At 58.7% G+C, this 27025-nt stretch overlaps 1 protein-coding gene across 2 annotated transcripts; it reads right to left on the bottom strand.

Annotated features, from left to right (window-relative positions):
• Positions 1–26057, bottom strand: LOC129195875 (protein argonaute-1). Of its 2 annotated transcripts, XM_054802497.1 has the most exons (20): positions 25919–26043; positions 21524–21614; positions 17483–17666; positions 16618–16738; positions 16311–16492; positions 15891–16027; positions 15626–15760; positions 15243–15330; positions 13364–13511; positions 12925–13044; positions 12014–12136; positions 11425–11558; positions 9995–10179; positions 9668–9827; positions 9299–9389; positions 7028–7222; positions 6768–6902; positions 5768–5869; positions 4711–4910; positions 1–4278 (listed from the first exon to the last, which is right to left on the bottom strand). In XM_054802497.1, exons 2-20 carry the CDS (start codon positions 21534–21536, stop codon positions 4170–4172), a joined length of 2562 nt encoding a protein of 853 aa, XP_054658472.1. In that variant the 5' UTR covers positions 21537–21614; positions 25919–26043; the 3' UTR covers positions 1–4169. The 2 variants fall into 2 exon arrangements, with proteins under 2 accessions (XP_054658472.1, XP_054658471.1); XM_054802496.1 differs by lacking the exon at positions 21524–21614 and having other exon boundaries at positions 25919–26057.
• Between the last annotated feature and the right edge of the window lie 968 nt (positions 26058–27025).

Raw genomic sequence — 27025 nt, 5'->3', positions numbered from 1 at the left:
CGCACGTACCTTCCCCATGCGATCTGACTCAGGAGCGTCACCCCAACATGTTCACATTGCTTTTATTTAGGTCTTCTGCCAACAGTTACAGGGTAACAGACACTTGGGACTGCAAAGTCAAAGTTGCAAGCAAAAATCAGGACCAAGGCAAAAAAAAAAAAAAAATCCACAAAGGCAATCAAATCAAATATAAATACAATGTTCTGGAGCTCTTTAATCATACCGTTTTCTTTAATAAAGAGGTGGTTATGATCTTACAGTATCTTCTTCTGGCCTAATCCAAGGGTTTTGTTACTCTTTACCAGTCTTAATTCCACACATACAAAAAAAAAAATTGATATTCAACCTTTAAAATATAAGCCGTATTTTCTTAATAAAATAAGTTTTGTGCTGCTGCTTGTTTAGTAAGTACTGTACATCAACTGTTCACGTCTATTTAACAAATGGACCATACAGATTTCAAGCTAAAGCAAAAAAAAAAACCCACAAGAAAAATAACAACCCAAACAGAGTGTCTTGTAAACACCCCATGTACAGTTCAACACTTGCTTGTATAAAGGAGGTACGAAAGGGGCTAGAAATTGAACACAAAAGCACTGGAGTCCCGTAAATTTTCTTTCACAACTATTGAAGTGCAAATCACTCAGGCAAGATATGAATTTCACTTGTTTATTGCTGTCCTGCTGTCTGGCTTCCCTTCCTGAATCACATTCTTTTTATTTCACACGAATTTTCCAAGAAGAAAACCTTCCGCGAGGCAACGTTGAACACTTGGGCTTTTTGACGCTAGACATCGGGTCATACGCTTGCGAATACCAGAACACCCCGAGCGCCCCGGAGCTCTGGGGAAAGGGCTACTCTGTCCCCTTGCCCCCCCCGGGTCGTTCAGAGATGAGATAAGGGAAACAAACAGCATTCAACCACTGACAGGTAAATGGAAGTTACTCCTCTTCCCACAAAACTGCATGCACCTGGCGATGGTTCCAGTTGCAGGAGGAACACGTGCGCGTGGAGGAGGCAGAGACTCGGGAGCCGTTGGGGATGTCCGTGTGGGGTCTGTGGCTAACTACACCTCCTGGTATGTATCTGAGTTAACACCTATCCGCTATGGGTAGCAAAATGCACAGCACCTCAACATGCAGTTAGTCGTTTGCATCTCGGACAAGAGAAGGGTAGAAATGCTGAATGCTGGAGCTGCGTGGAAGGTACGGTGCATAGTCCATTATACAAAACATGCGGGTAACTCAAACCCCTTCTAAACTTCTGCAAAATGGAAATCGGGTTTAAAGGGCACAGCAGCTACTGAGTTTGGCTTTTTTATTTGTTCAAAACCACGAAAACCCAACGCAGAGGTTGAAGTAAGGGCAGAACAGGATCTGCAAGTCAACAGCTGAGAGTTTCAGAAGCTGTGAGGCTTTTGTGTAGTTAAAATCGCTGTTAAAAGTAGGTGCTACATCAGCAAGTCTTCATTCATAGTTTTCTATGAACAGCCACCTTACAAATGAGTGCAAATCTTAAAGGTCCATTTTACATTTCAAGTCTCAAGGTTAAAAAAAATTGTTACAGAGCAACAAGCTGTTTCTGTAAATGCCCACACTATCTCTTTTCAAATGGTTAAAAATGGCACGTGCTATGCCACAGCTACTAAAAGACATTTCAGAATTCTAGACCCAACTAAAACACTAAAATAAAAACTAGAAACCAAAATACCTTTGCCCCTCGCTGCAGAACAGCAGCCAGGTGCTTTCCATTGTAATGCTGGTGAACAAACTGATTTGCAGAGAGAACCTTGACCTTAACCCCCATTTTATTCTTAGCGAGGGGCTTTCTAACACAGGGTGAGCGGGTACAGCCCCTCCGAGATCCTTTTGCTCTCAACGAACACAAGCCAGAGTTCTGAGGGTGAGATGGAGAGGTGCTGGATTTGTGTCACTATGCAGGCACTTGTGTATAGGAATGTAGGCTTCTCATGTTGACACTCCGTGTTGATGCATTCCCTACTCTCTAAAAGCATTCCTAAGAGTTCACTACCCTACTGACCATGAATAGTTCCTGGTCTCCTCCCCGTCACCTTGCAGATATACAGCAGTGGAGGTTGACACAAGGTGCAAAGGAGAGTATGAACCAAATACTGTAGTCTTGAGGAAAAATAGGACTGTGCTAAACGTAGATCTTCACAAAATATGACATCAGTGGGCTCAGCACTTGGTTTGCATAGCATAGTGATGTCTTCATTTTTGACAAACACGTTGCCCAAAAAGAAAACGGGTAGAGTGAATTCCGGGTGTTAGGACAGATCAATGGGCCAACACGACCAATGTGGTTTTCATGAAGGCAAGGCAAGTTTAAACGTCAGAAAGTACAGAACAAAAAGGTGTGCTTCTACCCACGCGCACTGCCGAGGGGCAGGGCTCGCGGTGCATCTACCCGGGAACCGCGTTCACGTTTGGCAGGAAAATCACAGCAGAGCTCTTCCCTTTAAGAGCCTGGTAGGAGTGTGCGCATCATTTTTTTCTCTTGAAGGAAGCACTGTGCACACTTTCATATTAAGAAAACCAAAACAAAACAGATAATTCTGCCCACATGATATTGGTGATGAGTTGCTACTACTGCCCCGCTGTGCATAACGGTCATTCTGCGCAGCAAAATGAGTCTGAAAAGCAGTCACTATGTCACCGCTGGGAAAAAGGCTTTTTTCCTGTTACAAACACAAATCAGTAGGAGTTTCCCCCATGACAATAACAAAGATGTCATCATTCTAAGGAACAAATCAGGTGTGCTTTCAGAATAAAAAAAACCCCAAACAACCCTGTGCATGAGATCAGTGACACGATGACACAAAGAGCAGCAAAACCTAGCAGCAGAGAGGGTGACAGTTTGGAGGTGCTGGCCTCGGGTTACGCGGTACTTCAGAGAGCAGCCGACCCGGGCAGACACGTGCCGAATGCACATGGGAGACGGGCGCTGAGGAGCACCCGGTGCTGCACGGACTGCAGTTGGTAACACTCATCGGACAGGAAACCTTAGAAATCTCTGGCATGAGCGCACAGCCTCGGGAAGCGCGGTGATGTAAACTCTGAGCATGTTAATGACTTGTGTATTTTGGCAACAGACTCGGTATCGTATAAAAATAATGTTTAGTAAAAAAAAAAAATCCCGGTGTCCATCATAAAAGTTCAGGAAAAAAAAAATAGAAAAAAATCAATAGCGATTTCTGTCCTCATGGGATGAAGATGCCCCCATTTGTCAGAAACAGTTTTAAATAACAAGTAGTACATTGGAAACAAAAATGGGTCAGCAGCCATTAAACGTGTCCTATGTGAAAGTGCACATCTTTCAATGGAGTTTAACCACCATGAGGTCGTGATCTAACACAAACTGCAACTTAGGACCATAGAAATTAACTCCTTCCGATGGAAATATGGACCACCATCAAGACAAGATTACTGTTTTCCTTACAAGATTAAAAACATTGAAATTTTGCAGCATCATAGTAAGGCACTCACCCATGGAAAAGTCTGTGACTGTTGCTTCAAATGGCAGCAGCTAACTAGCTTGTAACACAAGGAAGACAGTTTTCAGTTCTGAGCTAAGTGCTAGGGTGCCTTACATTATATGGGGGGAATTATTCGGGGCCGGGGAACTGTTAGTGTTAGAATTCTCCTATAAACTAGTTGTTTTTCCCCTTAACCCATTAAAGCATCTCATATTCTAAAATATTAGTTTTATAAATCTAGTCTTCTGTTTTAAGGCTCTAAAAATTCCCTCCCCCCAACCCCCACAAAAAATACCTACCAGCGCCTGGTGGGCAACGGAGGACCAAATCCGCCATTTCACAGTCAGGAGTCTATAGTATTGCATCTTAAAAATGAAAACCTGCTTCCGCCTCCTGGGAGTTTTATCCCTTCCTTGAATGCCTTCATGTGTTTGGTCAGGTCAAAATTTTGCAAAGCCAGAAAAATTAAAAAAATAATCATCAGTCTCTTCCAATCCTACAAAGGTGTTGGATCTTTCTGTCCCGTGGTGCTGGTCTCCTGCCTCAAATCGACGCTGCCTGCCCTGCAGTGATTTCTCATTGGAAAAAAACCAAGGTGTCCCAATGCTTCCTTTTTTGTATGGCTCCTACAAATCTGAAAGCTTTCTTGAGTGAGGTAACAAAAGTTAGGCTTTCAAGCAAAGTACATGGTACGTAAAGTGTCCTGATGAACCTGCACAGCCTTCGCCAAGGCCTGGGGGTCTCTGCCGTTGCTCTGTCCAGATATATGGCTGCCCTCGCCACTGAAAGTCAAGGAAATCACTGCATAATTATTTCATATTTCCCCCCCCAGAAACACTGAGAAAACCCCCTTGGAGATCAGGGAGTGCTGGCAGCACCGGGAGGCATCTCACCAGGGAGGCATCCCACACAGGGACACTGCGCGTGCCGGTGACCGTGCCTGGCACTGCTGAGATTCCAGCACCTTGAGGGGGCTGGTAACGCTCAAACACCCCCAGGATGCTCCTCCAGGCACGGGATGAGCTCAGGAGGGGATTTAACGCTCCTTGACCCCCCACTCCCTCTAGGCTGGGACCGAAGGGGATGCAGCTACGTGCAGGTCTGCCCCCGCAGAAAGGGTCTGCCGCAGCGCTGCTCGGACACCGGCACCTTCAGACACCGAGGCAGGGTGCTCGTGCCCCCTGCCCGTCCCCGGGTCTGCAGAGCCCCCTCACCTATCATGCTCCTTGTCCACGAGATGGTACCGTGCTCTGAACGCCACCAGTCGGGCGTAGTATGCTGGGGCCGGGATGGAGACCGAGCGGGTGCAGCGCACGTAGGTATGGCACAGCTGGTACGTGAGGATCTGCAGCTCATCCGCAGTGAACCGGTTGTCATCCCAGAGCACGTAGTAATGGGACGGACGGCTCGTACCCTGGGAAGGAGAGGGGGCAATGTGAGAGGTGCTGCCTGCACCCAGATGCAGGCAGCTGCCTCGCATCCTCATCACCCCCTCCCTGATCAAAACAACCCGGCAGGCAGCCTGGGCAGGAGAGATGCCTGTGCTCCCCTAATTTGACAGCCCCACACACGCACAGGCACCGCGAGGCAGGAAAGCCCTTAATGCTGGTTTCCACCTCGGTGCTAACGCAGCTGCCCCACGCCCAGGCACTGCTGGTGCTTCTGTGCTGCCGCCCCCGGCTCCTGACGCTGCACAGCCCACTGCATCGCGCATCGCACCGGCCCCCCGCCAAACCTGGCCAGCTCCCCACTGTCCTTGCAGGGGGAGAGGAAGCCAAAAAGCCTCCCTTGCGGATGCAGCTGTAGATTAAACAAGTGCAATTTTTTCAGTATGGTTTCTGATTAATCTTGGCTGCCTGAAGAAAGGCAGCTGCGAAGCAATCTGCCTGCTCCAGGGACGGCTGGCCCCAGCTCTCCCGCCCACGGCCAGACAACAGGTCCCTGCTGAGAACCAGGCGCCCCAGCGAGCCCGGCACGCTCAGACACCAGCTGACAAGCTGCTGAATTGGCCGCTCTGGAGGCGGAAAATCTCAGAGGAGAGATCCTTGGCTCCAGGAGAGAAACCAAGTACGTGCCACATAACGCAGCAGCAGTGCCGGCCCGGCACCTGCTCACCAAACCACCGCAACGGCAGCGCGGACCGAGCTGCCCACGTCTCCGGTGCCGGAGGGAGGCTGTGACAGGGCCGGGTCAGAGGCACGACAGCACACTCTGCAACAACAGCCGAAGAAAACCAGCAACATCGCAACAGCCAGCTCCGCAGCGCGGTACCTGAATGCCTGCATGACTGCACAGGTAGAAGTCGAACTCAAAGGGGTGGGTGATATTTGTATCCACTGTTGTTCCTGCTGGGATGTTCCCGCTCTTCCCAATCTACAGGGAATAGAAAGAGAGATCCAAGCACTGCAGAGTTTGGTTATTTCCAGCTGCCCAGAGCACCGTCTGTAACACACCTGCCCTGCACCAGGGCCACGGCGCAGGGTCCCCATCTCAGCATCTCAGTTTGAGAGCACCGTGCAGAACCGCTCCCCAAGTTCCCGCTGAGGGGGCACAAAGCAGCTCATCCTGCTCTGCCCCCTGCCCCAACAGGCTTGCGGGCATGTCCTGCAAGCATCAACACCAGGCACGACGCAGAGCTAGAGCAATCAGCGTCAGAAGGAAAGCAGGCAGGGTGACGGCTGGGCACTGGCCCATCCTACTGCAGAAATAAGGATTAAACAAGCAAAACTCCAGGGACCTCTGCAGAGAGCGTACACTAGAGTCTCTGCAACAAGGTACTGGGCCTTTTGCACCCTGATCAAAAACTGTCCTCAGTTCCCAAGATTAAATCTTCACGCTCAGGTAAAGCCAGAGCCTGGTTAGCCTAGATGTAACCACTAAATTTAGATCAAATCTAGGAAAAGCTACAGCAATCAATGTTACTGCACAGCACACACGAACGAGCTGTGAGCAAGCAAGGGGTTATTCATCCTGTCGCATCAGCGGCTACAGCGATCACCAAAACAACAGATGTTTTCAAGCTGACAGAGGCTATTTCAAGAGAGTCACCAGGCTCAGCAGCACCCCGTAACTCCTAACGGCAGCAAACAGCTGTCTGGGTTTCTAGAAGCAGCCTAATCCACATGGATGAGGGAGTCAACCGAGCAGCACGTTTCATTCAAGAGAGAGCTCTCTGCCTGGCAGCGGTGAGCTTTCCCTTCACAAAGTCAGGGCTGGCTCTTCCTGAAGGCCAGGGAGGAATCGGCCGCCTCCGGCCCCCCACGGGGCTCACCCTCTCGTTCTTGTCTGCGCAGAAGAGACGGGTGTGATGCCTTTTCTGGACAACGATGTAGGTGATGCCAGGCTGGTAATCCTTTTCCAGTTTGATGCAGGCGTCTCGGATTGCTAGGAGCTCGTAGTGAAGGATCTGGAGAGACAAGCACATGCAGAGTGAGGGGACACGCTGGCACCCAGCTGTCCCCGCGCACCCTTAGGAACCCCGCGGGAGCCGGTGCAGCACCGCTGGCTGACGGGCATGCGAGGGGTCCTCACCTGCGGGAGCTGCCCCTCGGGAACACCGTCACGGTAGAAGATGATCCTGGTGGGTTTGAAGCGCGTGGATTTGTAGAACTGGATGAGGAGCTCCCTCACCATGTAGGACAAGTCCTCGATGATTTCCTGGCGAGGACGTTGCACGCGCACCGTGGCACAGTACCGACTGGGGTGGGCGTCCATGCTGCCCACAACCTGCAGCGACAGAGACGGGCCAGGCCCACGCGTTACGACAGAAGGGTGCGGGGGACACGGGACGTTCCTGCTTCCGACATCCACAGCTGGCAGAGCACCCGAGCCCACGGATCGCAAGGTGGAACAGCAAATTCTGTGCAGGCAACTAGCACCCAAAAAGGACGTCCCTGGTCACGGCCACGTCCCGTTTCACACTCTGCCGTGCCCTTTGTGGTGTTTATGGGAATTTCCAGCGAGACGACGTGGCTGGACCCACTGAGCGACGTGTCTGTGGGGGCTGTTGCTGCTCTGCCCCCGCTTCGCTCCTCCTGCTCAACCTCTCCGCCTACGTAAGCCTTTCTCACTCAGAGGATTTTGGCTGCCACAAAGGACTGCATGACCCCAAACCCTGCTCTGCTGTTTCACCAGGGCAACGACACTGCCAGGTACAAACCCCCAGTCTGCAGTCACAACGCTGCATCGAGGTCCGTACCGCAGCGACACCACAGACTCTGCTCAGCCGGTCCTTACCCCTCTGGCTGCGGCACCAAGCCCTGCCCGCCCCGGGCTGCCCAGAGACCTCTGCCCAAAAGGTAACCGAACCAGATCAATGTTTGCACAGAGCATCCGCCAGCATCGCGTCCCTGCGCCCACCCTCGCTCAGCCGCAGGCAGCGGAGCTGCCCCAGATGGCCGCAGTCTGCTCCGCCGGCGCTGCCGCCTCCCGAGGACATGGCGGGGTTGAGTCACCGTCCGGCAGCTGCCAAGCGGGGAGTTCCCATCGGTCTGGAGGGGAGACCTCAAAGACATCAGGGCAAAGAGGCTGAGAGCAGCCAGGCTCGGCCGTGATGCGGGGCTGGGGGTGCAGCACAAGTCACGGGTGTCAAAGCAGGTGCTGGCCCGTGCTGGGAGGCAAACGCCCGGCTGCTTCGCTGCACCGCGTGGTCCACGTCCCCCCGAGCAGAGGGGAAGCACTGCAGAGCCCACATCCTCAGCGCCATCGAGCCTGCTGCCCCTGCCCTCAGCGCCGGTTTCACTTTTGCTTCACAAACGGAGCTCTGGGGTCTGGGCTGCACCAGCGGAGCCGATGTGCTCAGCAGAAATGTTTCCTTTGGCCTCGGCCACCAACCCCCTTCTTTTGCCTAATTAACAACGGACTGAGGACAAGATCGAGGCCATCTGAAGGCTTGACCCTTCTCCTCCCCTACAGCTTCAAAAAAGCTTTTATAAAAATTAAGGAAAAACCCCCCACAGTGGTCCTGTACAAAAAAACACAAAAAATGTTTTTGGAGTGGAAGCGCCGCCGCCAGGAAACAGACTGTTCTGTCCCACCCACACCTACAGCAAACAGCCAAAAGCATTTCCCAACCCCTTCTAATTAAGAAAAAAAACACTCCTCCAAAGACACATTTGCATGCCAAGGAAAAACCTGAGCTATGAGTCCTGGAAAGTTAAGAACTTAATAGGAAAATGCTGACGTGCTTAATTAAAACAGACGCTACGAGAACCTGACACTCTCCTGCACTGCAACGAGCACAAGGCAACGTCTTAGAGCCCCGCGAAGGGCACGAGCTGCCACCCAGCCTCACCGGCACGCGAGCAGCACTTCACTCCACGGATGCTCGTTATTCATTTGGCGTGAAGGGAAACCCTCCTCCCCAAAAGGCTCAGAAGCTGCCCAGTCACCCTAGTTTCACCCATCTCCAAACCCCAGCTCTCCCGCCGGGGGAAGGTCCCTCCTAGGGCGGCACTGCCAGACCGGGATGCCCGGGGATGACTCCGGCGAGCTCCCGGCACACCCTGCCCGACAGCGCTCGCGGGGTCCAGCACATCACGAGCCCCATCTGCTGGCAGCTGCCAGCTCTCCCGGCCGCTCCCCAAAACCGCAGCTCCTCTGCAGAGAGGCAGGAGGGGATTGGGGACCCACCGCCCCGGGAGCGGGATCAAAACACTCGATAGAGCATGGGGCCACCCTCAGAACTGTCACCACAGGGACAGTAATGACACAGCCCCTTTATGGACACACGAGTCCCGTTCCAGCTCCCGTATCCCTGCAGCGCTGTCGGGCTCCAAGCCGGGCCCTGGACAGGGAACTTACAGCCGTTATGGAGGGTTTCTTCCCATCTCCTGCCGGCGGGTGAGTGACATCGGCCCCGAGGAAGATCACCGGCTGCTGAAAGACGGCAGAGCTGGCGGGAGAGAAGAGAAGCAGCAGTCAGCCTTTCGGGCCATCCAGGGGGATGCACAGCACAATGCAGGCGAGCAGATCGCACCGAGGACATCTCTGGCCCTGGGCACATCAACAGCTCGTTAGAGGGCAGACAGGCTGCAAACGCCCATTTCCAACAGCTACTTCAGGCAGCTGCCCGCAGGCCCCCCCCTTCCCCAGGTAAAGCCAGGCGGGCAGCACCACGAGGGACTCGGGGAAACGAGCCCCAAAACCGCGAGAGGCAGCAGCCACACGAACCGCTGGTGAGGCACAAGGATGTTGTTGATCCCGCCAAGCTTGACGTTGATCTTGAGGCAGAGGTTGGAAAGGGTCTGCGGGGAGGTTTTCACCACGTTCTTGACCTGGACGCACTGCGTGGCCATTCCCAGGAGGGTGTCCCCAACGCGCTTCACCTCGGCTGCAGGCAGAGGAAGCAGGTGAACAGACAGACAATCTGCAATGCGCCGCTTCCAGCAGCGTCCTCGGGAACGGGGAGAGAAACCTCCGCAGGAGGAGCAGAGCCAGCCCTGCTGCTCGAGAGCAAAGCCCCTCTCCTCTCCCCACCTGCCCCTGCCCCAGACGCACCGTACACCGGTGTTTTCCCTGGCAGGATGACAATGATGAGCTGGAGCCCCGAATAGGTGTTCTTGAGGTGTCGAAACATGGGCTCCACACTGTCTGCACCCTGGGCGTATTTACAGAAACAGGGCTGGCCTTGGATCGGCATCCCTGCGTCTTTGGAGATCTTGCGCAGCTGGTCTGTAAAGTTCCTGTGCCCAGGAGGAGAAGCAGTGAGCCCCGAGCCCTTCCGCACGGCCGCTCTGCCACGTGCCCCGGCCACCGAGCAAGGCGCAGGGACCCACGGCGGGAGTGCTGCGGCACAGGACAGACGGGGACGTGGCGTCACCGCGCCTGCCGTTTTACAGCATCCGGCAAGCACACAGCATGGGAAACGCAAGACCGACACGTGTTAGAGCTGAACCGTCCCCTCTTGGTGCCCTCCTACCCGGGTACTGCCTCTTCCTGAAGTGATGGAGCTGTGAGCCGTTCTCCATTAGAGACCCGGAGAAGGGGGGCAGCAGACCTCCTGGATTTCCAGATGATTTGCAAAGCTGATGCAACCCTTCACTTACCAAACCAGACAAAGTGCTCGGCCACGCTCTGGATTTTTGGATTGCCAAGGATAAATTTGCTGCAGGGAGAGCCAGAGGGAGCGCGGGGCTCCCAGCTCTGCCCCAGAGGGGTCACAGGAGGAGTGCGGTGTCACTCCCGCCTCTACCTTGTTACTGCAGACGTAGAGACTTTGAACTGCTCCAAACCAACCCCAGCGTTAACCGTGCCAAAGCCCCAGAAGAGGCACACAAAACGCTCGCCTCGATGCATCCACTCTCGGTCAGGAGTAACCTGAGCCCCAGCAGAATCCAAAACCAAGGCGACCATTTCCCTACACCAGATAAACTGTCCCCACTCTGTGTCACTTTGTACCGAAGCAGAGAATCTCTAACCTACCAAAGCTTTGCAGAAAGCCTAAGACTTCCCTGTAATAAAAACCTGCGGTGAGTTAGGATGCTTCCTACATGAATTACATTATTTCAGAATTGGGGAAACTTTTCATTAAATATCCCTCAGAGCCCCATCTCTCTGGGTAGAGCTCAATACAGCTTTAGGGCTGCCAGTATCAAATCACGATACTGCAGCTACGCGATGCAAGGAGCAGATCGAGGAGAGCCTGACTGTCTGCTCGCAGGTGCCGGAGCACCGATGCGCTCACTCCAAGCTGGCAGATTTTGCGATGGCTCAGGGACTGTTTGCAGCCAGGATAAACAGTCAGGCACTCTGGATAAACTAACAGAAACAAGACTGAACACCCAGACCGAACCCAGATCAAATTTGTACCGTGAGCAATTCAGATGCGGTGTTAACAACGAAGGACGCGCAGCCCCGGGCTGGGAGCAGCGGGGTGGCCGCGCCGCTCCCCGCGTCATCCCACCCGCACGGGCTGCCCCTTTCCTTACTTCAGCACCTCCTCTCGACACTGCTTCTGCGGGGCAAAGCAAGCAATCGCCCAGACTTTGATCTCAATGCCGTTGTAGAACTGCTTCCCTCGCATGTCCCACACGCCTTGGTTGGGAGTTGCAATGGCCCGGTTCTGCAAGGCAAACAGACGGTCAGAGCGCTGCCGCTGCCTGCCCGGCCCCACGCCGGCAGCCCCTGGGAGCATCTGCACGTGCCGTGGTTGTGCTCCCCATCACAAAGCCGTACACCCTCGCCGGAGCCAGCTCCCTGTGCTGCCAGGGTCTGTCGCGGCGCGTGGCGACGGGCAATTCAGAATCTCAGCTCCTCAAAGGCGATGGAAAATTCACCCGAGCTGCCTTACCCTGAGCATCCCTGTCCCCTTCAGCTCGCTTGTTTGTCACGGAATGACTCTTGGCCACGCTTTCAGAACAAAACCCAAAAAAACCCAAACCCGGGGAGCTCTGACAAAAAATTCCAGCTCTAACCTACAAACCTGAAGGCAGCACAAGTTTTGTTCGGAAAGAACGTTTTCTGGTGTGAAAGCATCTCTGCACGATGCAGCCCAAGACCCGGTGCAGCCCTGCTTACCCTGCCTCCGTACTGCAGGATGGGCGCCGGCAGGACCCTCCCCGTCACCTCGGTCATGTCGTCCTTCACCTTGATCCCAAACTCCTGAATGTACGGATCCAGGTTGTAGCTGGCGTTCTTCATCTGCAGAGGGAAGGAAGGGCCGTGGGAGGGAGCGAGACCACCTGCTGCATCCCACCCAGCTTCAGCTGCCCAGGAAACACGGGCACCTAAATCCTGTTCTCTGCAGAGCCACGTCCTCTCCGTAAGGGGAGTGCAAGCCGTTGAACACGAAGGGCCGAGCCCTGTCCTCCAAACTGCCCCACAGGGGACCTCATTTTTGAACGTACTGACTGATGTTACCGAGAGCAGAGCCTGCTCCTGAGATTTAAGGCTTCAGCGGGAAGGTTCAGACTGGCAAGAGGATGTTATCAGGAGTCTTGGAAGAAATATTAAACGTCCCCAGCTTTGAAAGCCCAGAGACATCGGTTTGGGTAACAACGGCCACTGGCAGAGCTGGGTGCCCCTGGCTCGCCCCAGCTGACCTGCAGACAGAGCTCCCGTACCGCAGCCCCCCACCTACACCCAGAGCCAGGGTCGTTTCTCTAATTTTTAGTTTCCCATTTTTCAGCTCCCTTTGGGTCAGGTTCCATCAGTGCGAGGACCTGAATTTGCTGCACACGAGTTTCCACGGTCACTTTGAGCTGAGCTCCTCTACACACGCAGTCGCCTCTGACCGGGCATGCAGTGGGAAGAGGGGGATAAACCCAAGCCATTAACCCCACCAGCATCTTCTGAGCAGGTCGGAGCTCTCCAGTGCAGAGCAGCTGAGGAGCAGGACCACAACAAGGTTCATCACGGACGTGACGCCGTAACCTGCCGTCAGAGCCACAGCCCCAACACCGTCCCTCCCAGGGACTCGTGCCACGTACCAGGCGACTAATTTCCTCCTGCCTGTCTGGGGCAGACCTGGCCGTTGCTTTTATCATGGTTGACGTTTGATTGTCTGTGAGCTTCTTAATGCACCGCTGGCCTGCCACGATGTTGCACACCTGCACGGCAAGGGAGAGACAGCAGCCAGGCGTTAGGGACAGGAGAGACACGGGGAACCACGGCTGAGCTGCCCCGCGGGCACGGCACTCGGCCCTGCAGCCAGCCCCAAACGGGGGTGCCAAGCCTGCAGCTGCAGGAAAATGGCATTTTTACAGCGTGGTCTCCTCCCTCACTTACTAGAAGCGGCTCTTGCCAGGTCAACATCGAGGCAATTAGTACCCACGACACATCAGCTGCAGAACATTGCCACGCATCTGCCAGCAAGGGCCACTTGCCTTTGCTTTGCACGGTGCCCAACGGCGCAGAGCCGACACTCACCTCCAAGGGCAGGTACGTGTGCTTCTGCTCCTGGCCAACCTGGAGACAGGGTAGGTGGGGGTATTTCAGCTGCAGGTTGTATTTCTGCTTAAAGTACTGAGCCACCGTGCACTCCACTGTCTGACCGCTCTCCAGCTGCAGGGGAAACCTGGCAGAGGCAGGACACGAAGGATGCACCTACTCAGAACAGACACTTCCAGACCTCAAGCACTACTTACGCTGGCTGGGAAGAGAGGGAACTGGCAGGCTCCCGCTCCGAGCTACCGTAAAAGAAAATAAAAAGCAGAACAGTGGTATTTTCAGAAATCGCGTCAGGAATACTCTGATCCCAGTGTGGGACTGAGGTCCCTAAATAAAGCTCTCCCTCACTAATCCAGCTAATCAGGGCAAATGTTTATTGCAGGACATGCCACGCATGCCGCTGTCAGGTACATAAATACAGCACTGGCACTCCGGAGGACTCCTGTGCCTGGTGCCCTCCCTGGGAGCCGAGCTGAGCTCCAGGCAAAGGTTAACCGGCCTCTCTGGGTACGGGGCAGTGGGTACGGGGCGGGCAGAGCACGGGGGGCAGGAGGGGTGCATCTCCTTTCAAAACCACAGGAAAAAAAAATATAAAAAAATCAAACTTCCCAGTGGCAGGGCTGAGGGGTGCTGCGCCGTCCACAGCCGGAGCGCGTGATACCCTGCCTCGCCCAGCACCAGCTGTTCCCGGCTCCATAAAGAGCCCCGTGAAAATCAAGAATTGACCCGATATTCTTTGTGGAGCCAAAATTAGACGGGCGAGCCAGCCCAAACGCCCTGGCGAGGCGTCACATTCCTCCTGCGCTCGCCAAACCCAAAGGCTGGGAACCAAGGATGCTGGAGCACGGGGGAAGTGGGGTGCACGCAGCGACAGGCACGTGAACCCCCATGAGATACCCCCGGAGACGGGGTCGGACGAGGAGGAAACGTGGCTGTGGCGAGGGAGGTGAGCCCCTTCGGCAGGGGCTCTGCAGCCCGGCACCCGGCCTGAGCGGGCGCTGCTGGTTCGGTGTCGGGCAAGAACTTAGAGCAGAGATTTTCTGCCAGCGCTTGGGTTTGTACAGCACGAGCCAAAATTTCTTGTTTGTGGGGTTTTTTTTTTGAATTACCTCTCTTTTTTTTTTTTCCTGGGGGGCAGACAACGTGAAAAACATCCGCCCCCCCCTCCCCTCCAGCTCCACTGGGTGAGCACCCAGCAGAGAGCGCGAGCCAGCTCCTCCTGCCCCAGCACTGCCTGCCCGGGGAGGCTGGGAGGGTCCCCGGCTCCCCCCAGCCTCTGCTCAAACCTCGTTTTGTCTCCAAGCCTCCCCAGGGGCAATTCCCAGGGCAAAGCCCAGCGATGAGCCCGCGGGCTGTGGCACCCGACAGCTTGGTGCTGAGGGTCCTCCGCTCCCCCTCCCCATGGGGGGCTGTGGGGAGCAGGGCAGCCCCCCGACACCGAGCGGTGCCCAGGCCCAGCCTGCTCCCAGGCACACGCAAATAATTTCAAGGCAGGGAATTGCTTTATCCCCCGACAAAGCTTCTGCTTTGCAGTGTCTATTTTAAGAAAGAAGAAAACCAAACTCGGAGGTAAAAACTAGGACAATTCCTGGCATGTTAGCTCCCGCCCGCTGCAACGCGCTGCCTGCCAGACACAGCATCCTCTGCGCTCCCACCCTCCCCTGCATCCCGCTCGCCTTCACCGCGTGTGACACGGAGCTGCGTGAGCTGCTGCGCCCAAAACCGCTGCAGAGCACCAAACACATCTCCTTCTGCCATCGCAGGCTGGAGTTTCCTGTCCAGCTCTCCCTAACGACACCAGCAGCTGCTAAAGAGAACAGCTCGGATTTTTCCAAGGGCATCTTCCCACCCGCCTTACGTCTGGTGGCTGGCCGGCCGCCTGGTAACGTTACACACGCGGTATTTCCTCTTCATCTGCCCGCAGTGGGTAACCTCGACTTTCAGACCTGATGCAAGACAGGGAGACACAGCAGAGGCGCTGGTAACGGCGGGAGCGACCCCCCCTTTGCCCAGCTTCCCCGGCCACCGCCAGCACCTTCCTTAAACAATTAACCGTTTGCAGAGCAGATGTGTTTGCAGATGTCCCGTGAAGCGCAGGAGGGAGGCAACGGTGCCCCGGGAGACATTTTAAACGTGCAACCCCTGCACCCCCCGCACCCCCCACCTCGCTGCAGGGGCTGGGGGCAGACAGCCATGGCCGGTGGCTGGGGCCGGGTCCCCAGCACTCCCCGGGGGCTCTACCTTTGATCTCCTTGGTGAAACGCACTCTCTGCGAGTCCGTCAGGGGCTTCGGCTGCTCATCGATGTTCCGGATGTCCAGCACCTCGCACATGAACTCGATTACGGGCTGGGCTTTGTAGAAGGCGGTGGCCGACACTGCGGGACAGACCCCACGATGCCTCTCTGCTCTCTCCCAGCAGACAGACCTGGCCTGAGAGCCACATCCAGCCTCCCCACGCACGCCCAGCCCCACCGCTGCAGTTCCCCAGCACGAAAAATACGTCACCGTCAATGTTGAGCATCATCTTCCACATGGCAGGCCTGACCGACTGGTGGAAACCGAACCAGACCTCTCTGCCACCTCCCAGGGGGTGGTAGTAACCTTCGGGGGGGGAGAAGAAGGAGCGGCCGACCGGAGTGTACCTGCGAACCAGGGCAAACCGTGTCAAACAGCAGGCGCCAGCCCCACCGGCAGCCACCGTGACGCACCCCCAGCCCCTCCGGCTGCATCACCCCCGTTTATTTCTCTTGCAGGAGCATCCAGAGCGATCGCACCGAGCGGCGTGGCAGGCACGGCTGCCTCCTCCCAAAGGCCTCCAAGGCCAGTCCCAGCCACAACAGCCTGCCAAGGGCAGCCGGTCCCCTCCCTGGCACCCTCGGCGCTCGCGGCACAGCCCCCGCCGCCCCCCGCCCTTGGCGCAGGTACCTCATGGAAGCCAAGTGCCTCATGGCAACGTCCAGCGCCTGGACGGACTCGAGGGGGACGGGGATCTGCCCGCTGACCAGGGCCTCGTGCAGCATGCGCCAGCTCACGATGGCCATCCATTTGATGGAGACCTTAAATATCCTGTCCTTGCCTTCCCCCGGGATCGTCACCTCAAAGTCAACCTGGGCGCAGAAGGGAAGGGGAAGCGGTCGTGGCGTCCCCGCAGGCACAAGGGGAGGAGGTCGGGTTAGCCGGTCCTCCCCAGGCAGGAGACGCTGCCCGCACGGGGCTCGCCATCCCCCCTTACCCGCTCATTTCCAATGGGCAAGGCCGTGACAGTGTAGATGTTCTTCTTCCCATCGTAGACTGGCTTTCGGTCGCCGAAGATCTGCGGTTTGAAGTGCTGCACCATGTACTCCACGACTTCCCTGCGCAGGCGAGCGGGGCAAGAAAGAGGGGCAGGGGGAAGGGAGAGGTTCGTTTTACCGGTTTCTTTACAGCCTGACACCTGCCCGGTCCCCGGCTGCCTGACTCGGGGCACTGCCGAGCCGCAGAGCCGGGTCCCCCAGGGGAAGGGGGGCTCCCGGACGAGCAGCCGCGCGCCTTGCCCTGCAGCTCGGTGCTTCGGCAGAACGAGCTTACGCGGCGTGCAGGAACGCACGCACGCCGGAGCTGGCCGCAAACCCGCCACGCGTGCCGGGACGGTGAGAGGGAGCGACTCGTGGCCGCCGAGAGCAGGGGCAACAGCAGCCACAGCATCCGCTTGCCAGCCTTCGGGGTGTGGAGCTGCCCAGGCTGCCGGGGCAGGAGGGGACAGGCAGCGAGTAGAACATCAAAAAGAAAACCAAAGAAAAGTACGTGATGGCCCGAGGTCTGGGCTTGCTATTTTTAAATACGGGATTGTTGCCAAAATAGCACAGCTGCTTTGAAGCAGCAGGGAACTGCGCTGAGGTTCAGGACCTCCGAGGCTCTCAGGGGCAGGGACCAGTGCTGCTGCACAAACATGGCTGGTGGGGTCCGGCCACCCGTGGGCGCTGGGCAGTGCCGTGACCCCTGCCACCACGCCACCCTGACGGCTTCCACCGGTGAGGAGTGAGACAGGCACTTGTGGAGCCTCCACGTGGAAACTGGAAGCGGGGAACGAGTGCCAAAACCTCTAATACTTGCCTTACCTGTTGACTCTGCGTGGACATTTGTCGGGTTTGATATCCACTTCATAATGATACACATCGATCTTGGGAATGTCCACTTCAAAGTAGTTGGCCAAGAGCTTGATGGGCTTCCCAACGGTTCCTATCCCGGGCCGACGCGGCGCTTGGAAGACCTGCTGCAACGGTGGCAGGTATGCGCCTGCAGCTGCGGGGAGAGACGTCGGGTCAGGGGGGCTGGGAGAAACCCCGTGCCCAGCCAGACGGAGAGACAACGCAGTCACAGCGCTCTCCATCACCACATCCCGAACCGGCAGGTCTCCCACTACAAACGCTCCTGGCAGGAGGCGGCGGTGGCAGAATTTGGACCAGCACAGCTGGAGGCGACTTCCCCGGGCGCGATCCGGCAAGCGCCAGCCGAGCCGTCAAAGGGCAACGCCAAACCCCCCGCTCTGCTGTGCCGACGGCAAACCATCCCCCGGCAGATGAATAATCTCTGCTTTGCCTTGGGGAAGGGAACTCAGGCGGGGCTGCGCGCGGTACAGAAGGTGGAAGGACAGGGGACTCCGCCGTCCATCCCGGGGGCACCCACGTCCTGGCGTACGCCCCGGTCCCATCACTCAACGCCCTGACCAGATGCGGGGACGGAAGGTCACGCTCAGTTCTCCTGACACCGAAGAACAGGTTGTACCTAATGTCCACATTAAAAAAGCTTTGAAAGCGCCCGCTACGCCGCCTCCAAGCTGCACTGCAACTTCTGTTTCGCAGAAATGTCGTAACGTGCAAACGACCAGAACAGCGGCAAGAAACTCTCCAGCGCTGGGTTTGAAAAGCCAGCAGAGCCACGGGTCTGCGGCAGCACCCTGCGCCCGACGCGTCCGGGAGGCATCGGCACGCCGAATTAGTTTGCAGGCGCCTTCTGCCCCCGCGCCAGGGCTGGGGTGGTCTTGCCGCGGGGAGCTCAGCCAGGACGCCCCGACAGCGCAGGCAGCGCAGGCAGCGCAGGCAGCCTTTGTCCCGCAGCCAGGCCAGCCCCTGCCCCGCTGATTTACAAGCCAGCGCCGGCACAATGGGGAGGAGGCGAGGGACCGCGTCTGCTCTGGGGAGAGAAATAAAATACGGCCCCGCAGAGACGCCCAGCACTTCTGCCGGGGGCGAAGCGAGGGGCCGAGGAGCCGGCAGCGGCCCCACCGCCTCCCTCCCTGCGTGGCGTGGGCTACGGCATCTGCCGCCTCCGAAGGGAGAGCAGCACCGGCTCCGCCGCACGGAGCTGCGGGTCTGCCCCTCGCCGAGGGGACGGAACCCCCCGACCCCCAGCCGGGACCTGCGGACCGTGTTTTCCCCTCCATCCTCCAGCAAACTCCGACTCGCTGCCGGAGGGAGGATGCCACAGGAAACAGGAAAGACGTTATTGCATCTGCATGACATGATTATTTAACTGCTAGATTTTGCAGGATAACCGCTCGTTTTGGTTTTATACCGGTTCTTAACGATCGTGTTTTGAACTCCAGGTTGCACGATAACTCAAGTCCCAGAACCTGAACTTTCCTTTTATCCTTAACCCGTGCCCAAGGTAATTCTCAACTACTGTTCAGCAAAAAAAAAAAAAAAAAAAAAAAAAAAGAGTCACATCGATGCGGAATGCTAACTCCAGGGAAGTCGCTGATAAAAAACAGAAAAAATTAAAACCAGTTTGATTAAAACCTCCTATGAATTATGGGAGGGGGCAAAAAAAAAAACCCCAATCCCAAATCCCCACTTCAAGCAGGATGGGCCCCAAACCCGTAAAGAGGGAAGTACCAGTTTTTCCACAAAGCCCGTTATACGGACTTACTAACGACGCCCCGGAGATGGAGGGTTGGGTACCAGTGCCCAGCCACAGCACTGAGCTGCATTTCCAAACCGACAGCACCCTCGGACTCAAAGGTATCTTAAACTACTGCCAAAGCAGCATTCAACACCGCTGCTCTCCGAGGCGAGACCTGCCCTCGCTGCCCCGTTCCCACCTTGCCCATCTCCACCCATCCCAGTTTGATCTTCTGCTCCTCAAACCCCGCGAGGTCTCGGCCAGCTGGGCCGGGTGCGGGGAGCGCAGCGTACGGGATATTCGGGCCAAGTCAGCCCCCAAACACCGTCCCGGCTCCAATTCTGGCTCCTGAACACACGGTGCTCTTAGCACCCCTTGCTCCCATCCACTTTCTTTATAAATCCAAATTTCAATTCCAGGCTAAAAGCATCACAAGCAGAAAAACAGAAGAGCAAATCTGAAGTTTGCTGCTCAGTTTTTCACTCCATCTTTGCAAGACTTTTCCTGCCGATGGAAGGTCACCGTGCCGCCGGACACCAAGGGGACGGGACGACCCTTGCGAGAATCCAGGGACCAAATTGCGGCATTAACTTCCACGAATCCAACCTCTGCTCTTGCTGCTGCCCTGCGGCAGGAGCCCAGGAGCTCCAAAACCTGCTGGGAGCCCCGAGCCTGGGACCAACCTGGCCCCAGCGCCTCCGCGGACAAAGGCAGCGCGGGACTCGGAGCAGTCCGACGAGCAAGACGGGGATCTCCGAGACCGACGCGGGGCTCGGACCCCCGCAGGCACTCGCAGCTGCTCCGGGGCAGGGCGGCCACCAGCACCCCCGAGACAAACGGCTGCGTCGCGCTCCAGGGGCAGCTCGTTATAAGTAACTCATTTTCAGATGAGCTACTCGCGGTGTAATTCATGTCTCCACATGACAAACATTTCTTGGCAATCGCCAGCTCCCTGGCTGCAAGCTGATGCATTTTTAAATCATGGTTCGCAATCAAAGAGGTATTTGCCAGCGCTGCTGGAGCCTCCGGTCCCTGCGCTGCCTTTTGAGTGAGAAACCGCGCAGCCCACTTGCAAGACCTGCCGGAGCACAGCAGCCCTCCGCTGCCTTCCCCTCAACCACATCAAGGCCAGCACCCGCAGCTTCTCCTCTTCTGGACCTTCTCACCCCCGAGACGATGCCGGCAGCTGTGCGGGAGCAGGACAGCATCTCCACGTGCCCACGGCGTCCCCGCGGGTGCAGGGCAGCAGCCACGGCTCGGTGCCGGAGAGGAGCTGAAGCAGGTTTGGGACCGGCAGGAGCCGCGCTGCAGAGCGGTGACCGAACGGTCCCGCACCCATCCCGCAACCCCGGCACCGCGCCGGTCAGCCCGAAAATAACGCTTCGCCGTACAAACCCTCTCGCCGGAGGATCACCAGATGCTTCGCAAACGTGAAGCCTCGCAATTAGGATCATGAATCACAGATGAAGGAGCCAGCCTCCAGCAACGCAAAAGTTGGCTCGGGAGTTTGATGTGAGCCACGAGATGCTGCAAACGCAAGATAATGCAAACGGGCAGCCCGGCTGGGGGAGCAGCACCGCGGCGGCAGGGGCACCCCAGGCTCACCGCAGGGGTCGTGCCGCCCACCCAGAGCTTGCCCGGCAAAGGAGGGAGCGATAATGACTTTTCCTTTCTAAATTACTTTGAGATCCAAAGCCTTTTATGAAGCCATTATCTCCCCGTGCCTGTGCACGGCCTGGCGCAGCAGTGCCTACCCGGGCACGGCTATTTATAAGGACAGGGACATGGGGGCAGCCAGCACAGGGAGGGGGACCAGGGGTGACACTCAGCTGGGACCCGCGGTATCCGGCACCTCCGGCGTGCGAGATGGGTTCTCGCCTGGCCCCGGCTGCTTCGGCCCCGGTGGGAAAGACCCCAAAGCCCCTGGGGGAACACGCAGGCTGGACTCACCCCTTCCCGCGCCACGTCCCTGCCCCGGGGCGCTCAGGGTCCCCCCATGATTTGCATCGGTGCAAATCCTCCCGAAAGCCACCCTGCGCCTGGCTCGGGGGACGCTGTGCCAGGGAACCCCGGGCAGCACGACGTGGCACCCTGGGCACCCCGTACCCACAGCCCCCCGGCTGCGGCTCGGAGCAGCAGCAAAGGGACCAGCGCCGAAACGCGCCGGTTCCCCTTCGGCAGAAGCAGCCTCGTTAAAAAGTGACCCAAACCTCCCGGAGACAGGGGGGCTTCTGCATACAGGGGGGGCTTCTGCATACCTCGACTCTCCATGGCGAAGCTGCACAGGCTCCCACTTTGTCATGTAAATCCGGGCGCCCGGGGCCGGGGGCTGGAGGGCGAGTGTTGTTCCTGCAGCACAATGCGGCCAGTGAGCGGGATGAAATCCGCCTGCCATTATAAATTCAACGGCCCGGGAGAAATCACAGACTTTCACACACAAAAGCCGTGCCCCGGGGACACGCCGGCGGCGGCGGGAGCATCGCCGCCACCGCCACCCCTTCGCCGGGTGCGTGCGCGAAGCACCGGCGGGCAGAGACGGCGGAGAGGGCAGCGCCGCCAAGGTGGAAGTCCGTTTGGAGTAATTAGCGCTGGAATACGCTTTGTTTCTATTATTTATTGTAACAGCTGGGGAACACGACCCGCTGCCCAACAGCTGCCTGCACCCGGGCAAAGCCGCCGGTGGGACGGCATGAAATTACCATGTCATTTAAATCCTCTCCAGCGCCGCATTCAGCCGAGGGGCCACGGGAACCGGGCCCAGACAAAAGGGAGTTTTACTGCGGCGGCGGGTCTGCGACGGCCCCCTCCCCGCGCACCCGGCCCCGCCAAAACACAGCCGGGATCGGAGAGGAGCAAGCGGGGCCGCGGCACGCCAAACGCCGCCGGACACGCGGCGTGGTCAGTCCTGCCCTGAGCCACCTCCCACCCTACACCAGCCCCAGAAACCCCCCAGGGAAGTGAAACACCCCCCGCCGGGAGGCAAAGCAAGCGGCTCCAGCAGGAAAGGCGACCGCTGGCAGGACGAGCAATCGGCTTTCCCAGTCTCCAGGCTCAACATCTTCAAAAGCGCCGGCTCTGAGCAGCGACCGACGCCGTTCCGCAATGCCCAGCTTCAAAAAGCACCTTCTCGTCTCTGCCGACCCAGCCGTCGCACCCGCCGCCTGCTCCTTCCCGAGTTCCCCAGGTCCACGCGGCTCCAGGGACTTTTCGGTTCGACGCCAAACTGAGTTTAAGGAGACCTTGCCCACGCGGGGCAGAGGGCTCCGGCCGCAGCCGTTGATGCACAACATTAAACTCATCCCGTGCACCAGAGCCCATCTTCCGGGGGAAAGTCTGAGCTGCTCCTGCCCCACGTTGCGGTGGCTGCGTCCAAGAAATGTGCCAAAAATGGGCTCTAATCTGTTTTACTATGGTATTTACTCCTGAAAGCGGTTTAGTTCTTTGTATCCTCGATAAAGAGCGCCAAGCGCTGCAAAGGGCTCTGTAGGGCCGTGTCGAACCTCGGCTTTCCACCTGGAAATCACGGGCGACGAACTCGAAAGCGTCAAGTTAAAAATGTGCCCCGACGCAGCTGAGGCCGGTGCCCCCGCACCCCGGCGCACGCGATCCTGCGGATTCTGCGACAGAGCGTCACAAACGGCAGCCCGAGCATGGCCACCTCCGCTGCGCCTGTTCACAGGGATGGCAAACCACCTGCCTGGGCTCCGGGGAGAGCGGCGCGGTGATGCCAGCGGCACAGACACGGCTCAACCCGCGAGGGTCTTGCTGAGCCAGCCCTGGCTGCTCAGCCGCTCCGCGTCCCTTTTTTTTTGGTCCCTCCGATGGGGTGTGAGAAGCATCCGGCACCGTGAGTGCCACCACCTCTGCCGAATGCACCGGGCGGCTCGTCCGGGGTCCCCGCTCACGGCACCTGGACCGGGCATGGCTGACGCCCCTCCTGCCCGCACGCAGGGTCTCTCGCCGCTCCCGCAGACCTTGCAGGCAGCAGCCAGGGCCGCGCCGGGAGCGGCAGACAAAGGCAGCCCCCGGCGCTGGGGACAGGACAAAGGCGACGCCGGCTCCTCTCCGCATCCCACCGCAGCCGGGTGCCGCACCACGGGCAGCCCCGCAGATCCAGCGGCCGGGGGCTCCCGGGGAGGTTAAAACCCGCACCCGGCTCCGCCACAGCTCACCCTGCTGAAAGAGCAGCACCTTTCTGCCTGATCTGGCTTCCTTTTAACGTCTGCCATCTTAGTAACTCGTCCCTGTTTTGTTCTTCCCGGGGTTTAGAGAGGGGCTGAGGAAAGCGTTTAGAGATAAATCATACGTGCCGTGTCTCCAGGCAAGGTGCTTCTCCCGGATTTGTTTCTTGATATAATCCCGTCCCAGAAACAGGCACGTGCGATTTCACGTTTCCTGAAGATAAAGAGATCCAACAGACGGAACAGCTTTGGGGTTTTTGCAGGGTTTAGCACAGGAAGACAACGGTTAAGATTAACAGCTTTTAGGAAGTTTGTGAGGGATAAAGAAAACTAAAAGTTGGGGGGAAAGGAAACCGACTTCAGTTTTCAAAACTAGCGCCCGCGTGCCTCCCTGAGCAGCGCCCGCGGGTCAGAAGACGCCCCACATTCCCCCGCCGCTGTGAAACGGCATCTTCACGTTGGGCCCGTCCAGGCACACGCCAGGTTTTCTGCTTTATGACCCTGACAGGTCGCAGCCCGGCACCGTCGGCTTCGTACGCGAGGCTCGGCCCCGTGCCGGGGTCCCCTGGCAGGCAGGGGGACGTAAGGCCGGGTGGGATCCGCGCCGGCTCCTGCCACACGGGGTAAACCTCTCCCTGCATGCAGGGTGACCCGGGCGGGAGCAGACGTCCACCTGCCAGATTGGGGAAGAAAGGAGAAATTCCCAAGAGCGCAGCCTCTGCCGCCCTGGGGACCCCCGCACCATCCCTGGGGACCCCCGCACCATCGGTGGGACCAAAGCCCAAACCCGCCCCCCCGCCGAGCGTGGCCCCATCCCACCCCAGAGATTGTTTTAAAGCACCTTAACAGAATTAGTTAAGGCCAGCGGAAGGAGGGTGCGGGCATGCTGGCAGCGTTATCTGCGTTGCCCCGAGGCGGCAGCGCCGCTATCGCCCCGAGGCGCCGGCAAAGCCCAGACGCCCCCGCGCAGCCGCCAAATCAAATCACGGCTTCCAGAGGCCGATAAATCAGCCCCAAACACAAAGCGCTGGCAGCCAGAAGGTAACGCGGACACGAAGGGATCTCCATGCCACGCTTAAAATTTAATACTGTAAGGAAGGACCAAAGTTTGACTGTAAACGTGCAGCAGCGTTACATCAAAATCTCACCACGCTGCCGCGTTACAGCGGACGGCAAACTTGCCGGCACGAGAGCCGTGAAAGGGCAGCGGTCCCCAGTCCCCATTGCTCCCTCTTGTCCTCCTCCCGGCACCAAAAACCCTTCCGCGACTCAGAGCAGCATGAGTTTGCGACGCTCACGGCGGGCACGGGAGCGAGCGTCTGCCGACGCAACGGACGGGTTTCGGGGAAGGGCTCTCCAAACCCCTGCGGAGCGGCTGGCGCGAAGGGACGGGACTGAAAGCACTGCCAGCTGCTGCCGTCACCAGGCGCGGGAGGCAGGGATGGGGGCACACGGGGTAGGGGGTGACCCTGGAGCTCGGCCCCCCGGCCCCTCGACAGCAGCCGGCCATGCACAGCCCCGGCTCCGCGCATGCCCCGGCGCGGGGAGAGGAGCCGCTTCGTGCTGTCACGGTGCGCAGCATCGCCGGCCTCACGCCAGCTGCCCGTCTGTGCCCCGCTCCCCGAAACACCGCACCGAGGGGGGGACGGACACGGGGAGCTGGGGGGCTGCTGCTGCTGCAGCTCCTCTGTGCAGAAGAGGCCCTTTGCGCAGGGCTCGCGCCGCGCTTTGGGGGGGGCCCCACGCTCCCAGCCCTGCAGCCGGACGCGTCCCCCGACCACAGGGCTCTGCGCCCCAAACCTGCGGGTGCTCTGTCCCGCACGGGCCCCTCGGCCGCCTCCTGCCCCCCCCCCCCCCGCTGCTCTCCCCAGAGCACCCGGGGGACACGCCAGCCCTGCAGCGGGGCAGCCCTGCAGCCCCCCCCGACGCCCCCAGCCCCCCCCGGCGGGCTGCAGACCCCGGCAGCGGCGTTCCCCGCACCGCCCGTTGCACAGACACCCCCCGCCCGGTCTGCCCCTCACCCACCGCTGCTCAGACACCCCCCCCCCCCGCACACCCCGATACCGCCCCGCAGGGCCCCCCTGCTCCCATGGCACAGCCCCCCGCCGCACATCCCTCACCCCCCGCTGCAGGCTCCCCCCATTGCACCCCCCCACCGCAGTCCCCGTGCCGCCGCCCTGCCTCCCCCCCCCCGTACCCCCCACTTCACCCCCGCCGCCCAGCTCCCCGTTACAGACCCCCCTCGGCCCCCACAGCGGGGCTCCCCGGTCCCCATTGTGCAGCCCCCCCATTGCACGCTCATCCCCCGTTGCACCCTCCCTCATCGCACGGCCCCCATCGCACGCTCCTCGCCCCCCCGTCGCACAGCCCCCCACCGCCCGCTCCCCCGTTGCACGCTCCTCGTCCCCCCCCCCCCCCCTCCCGCCGCCCCGGTGCGCAGCTCCCCGGTCTCCCGCGGGTCGCCGCCGCTACCTGCGCCCGAGGGTCCCGCTTCCATCCCATCCACGCGGGCGCCGCTCCGAGCCGGGGGCCGCGGGCAGGGGCCGGGGCCGGGCAGGGCCGGGCAGGGCCGGGGCCGGTGCTGCACCGCCGCCCGCCGCAGCCGCCTCTCGCCGCGCCCCGCCGCGCACGCGCCGCCGCCGCCGCCCGGCCCCGCGCCCAACAAAGGCGGCGCCCGACGCACCCGACGCCATCTTGGGCCCGCGCGAGGCGGCGCGGCAGCCCCGGGGCTGGTACCGGCGGCCGGAGGCACCGGGGATGGGGAGGGGGGACGGGGACGGCATCGGGGAGCGGGCACCGGGCGGGCCCGCGGGGGACCCCCAGCCGGCGCCTCCCCGAGCGGTGCAGCATCCACCGCCCACGCTCGGGCCTGCCCTCCGCGCCCCCGCCAGAGCCGATTTTTGGGGGGTTTTCCTCCTTTTTTTGACTCGGTTTGTGCTGCCAGGCCGAGGAGGAAGCGGCGGGGGAACCAGGCCTCGTGTTGGCAGCTTTCATGTCAGCCCTAAGGTGTCCCGGGCCGGCCGTGGCCCTGCTCCACCAAACCCAGCAAAACTGGGCCGAAATCTCCCGGTTTTCACCAAATCTGCTGGACTCGCCCTCACCAAGGCGCGCTGACGAGCGCAGACGCTGCCCTGGCCACGACCACCACAATGAAGTCAGCCCATGAGTGTCGCGTCCAGCCCCCGCTGAACGCAGTCAGGCACTAACCCCAGGCTGGAGCCGGGAGGCACCGGAAAAAAGAAAGAAACCCACAGAAAAACCCTGGAAGCACGTTCACTGCTGACGACACGGCGCAGTCACGCCATCGAGCACGAGGAGCTCCCGTGGGAGCAGAAATCGGGGGGCAGTCGGGGTTCTGGGGCTGCAGAGCGCAGGGACGGCGGGTGCCACGCAGCCCCGGCTGATCCGAGCGATCCTTGCATCCTTTTGGGAAGATACCGGGATACAGTCATCCTTTGGAGGATCGCTACTGCAAAAAGAATAAATAAGAACCTGGAAGCAGGGTTTGCTGAGGACGCGGGTTACTGTCAGCAATCGCATCCCGAGTTCAAGTTCGGCCTCGTCCGCAGTATTTTAGTG

The sequence above is a fragment of the Grus americana genome, chromosome 23 (assembly GCF_028858705.1).
Source record: "Grus americana isolate bGruAme1 chromosome 23, bGruAme1.mat, whole genome shotgun sequence".
NCBI classification, from domain to species: domain Eukaryota; kingdom Metazoa; phylum Chordata; class Aves; order Gruiformes; family Gruidae; genus Grus; species Grus americana.
Note: the sequence above shows the minus strand (reverse complement) of the source record. Positions and strands in the feature narration are given on the sequence as shown.

What these genes read in the sequence shown, in the direction of transcription:
- LOC129195875 (XM_054802496.1), bottom strand. Translation starts at nt 25,943, where the DNA reads ATGGAAGCGGGACCCTCGGGCGCAG. An exon ending in ACACGTACCTGCCCTTGGAG is followed by an intron (nt 13,045 to 13,363) that starts GTGAGTGTCGGC and finishes CTTGCCGTGCAG; the next exon opens with GTGTGCAACATCGTGGCAGG. An exon ending in CCGAGGGGCAGCTCCCGCAG is followed by an intron (nt 6,903 to 7,027) that starts GTGAGGACCCCT and finishes TTGTCTCTCCAG; the next exon opens with ATCCTTCACTACGAGCTCCT.